At 62.4% G+C, this 924-nt stretch overlaps 1 protein-coding gene across 1 annotated transcript; it reads left to right on the top strand.

The window, feature by feature from the left end:
- Positions 1-724: 724 nt before the first annotated feature.
- NGA_2067400 (uncharacterized protein) lies at positions 725-923 on the top strand (the record flags this gene model as incomplete). The annotated part of the gene is made up of 1 exon (XM_005854646.1): positions 725-923. A coding segment is annotated over one exon (199 nt), but the record flags the coding sequence as incomplete, so codon positions are not given.
- Between the last annotated feature and the right edge of the window lies 1 nt (position 924).

Raw genomic sequence — 924 nt, 5'->3', positions numbered from 1 at the left:
CTATTTACCGTCCACGGGGGGGTCTCACGCCACGGAGAGAAAGAAAGAAGCAGAGACGATCTAGATCGGAGTACACGTGGAAGATGGGAGCAGGTTGAGAAAAAAAGGACAACAGAAAGTGGATCAATGTCCCGACCCGCGAGATCGCGTGGGCGACGACGCGACGCTCAGGCTCGCCACAGGGATGAGCGCAACCACCAGGACGAGGAAATGTTCGACGGACTCGACGCAAACCCAGGCGTGGACGGGAGGGGAAGCACAGTGGCAGCCTGGCGGTCTCATAAAAAGGCATGTGCAGGTATTTCTACACGGACAGCACGCCCCCTCCCTTCGGCGCGGGCAGCAGGACGTAAGAGACGTCGTTCCACTCTTCCGTTGAAGCCTTCGTCATCACTACAGTGGCCTCGGTATTCACCGGCCAAACGTCGCAAGGACGGGAAGCTTCCTCCGCGAAGGCCCCCCGCCTCCCCTTCCTCAAGCCCTTCCCCGTCCTTCCCCCCTTCCCCTCCCTCCACCTCCTCTGCCTATGCCTTTCGCACGCTCTCCAGGCCATTAAAGCCCACGCCACGACAGCGTCCCTCCCCTCCCCCGTCCCTCCCTTCCTCCCCTCCCTCCTTCTTCCCCCTTCCCCCCCACTTCCGGGACCGAGGGCGGGTCCTTTTCCGGGAGTTCAAAGCCGCGCTCTCCTCGGAACTGGAAGGGGAGGTCGTCAAGGCCACGCGCCCAGACTCCCGACCCGTCAAAGCCAAACACTTGGACGCCCTCCTCTCCATCACGTACCAGACGCCGGCCTCGCTCGACCCTTTCCCCCCCATCCTTCGGAAATTGTGGGCGAAAATGCGGGAAGGCGATGCCCGGATCACCCTGAAAGCCCTCTACGTCCTGCACCGCTTCGCCGCCAACGGGGCTGTCGAACAGTCAGGG

The sequence above is a fragment of the Nannochloropsis gaditana genome, assembly GCF_000240725.1.
Source record: "Nannochloropsis gaditana CCMP526 unplaced genomic scaffold scaffold433, whole genome shotgun sequence".
Classification (NCBI taxonomy): Eukaryota; class Eustigmatophyceae; order Eustigmatales; family Monodopsidaceae; genus Microchloropsis; species Microchloropsis gaditana.
Note: the sequence above shows the minus strand (reverse complement) of the source record. Positions and strands in the feature narration are given on the sequence as shown.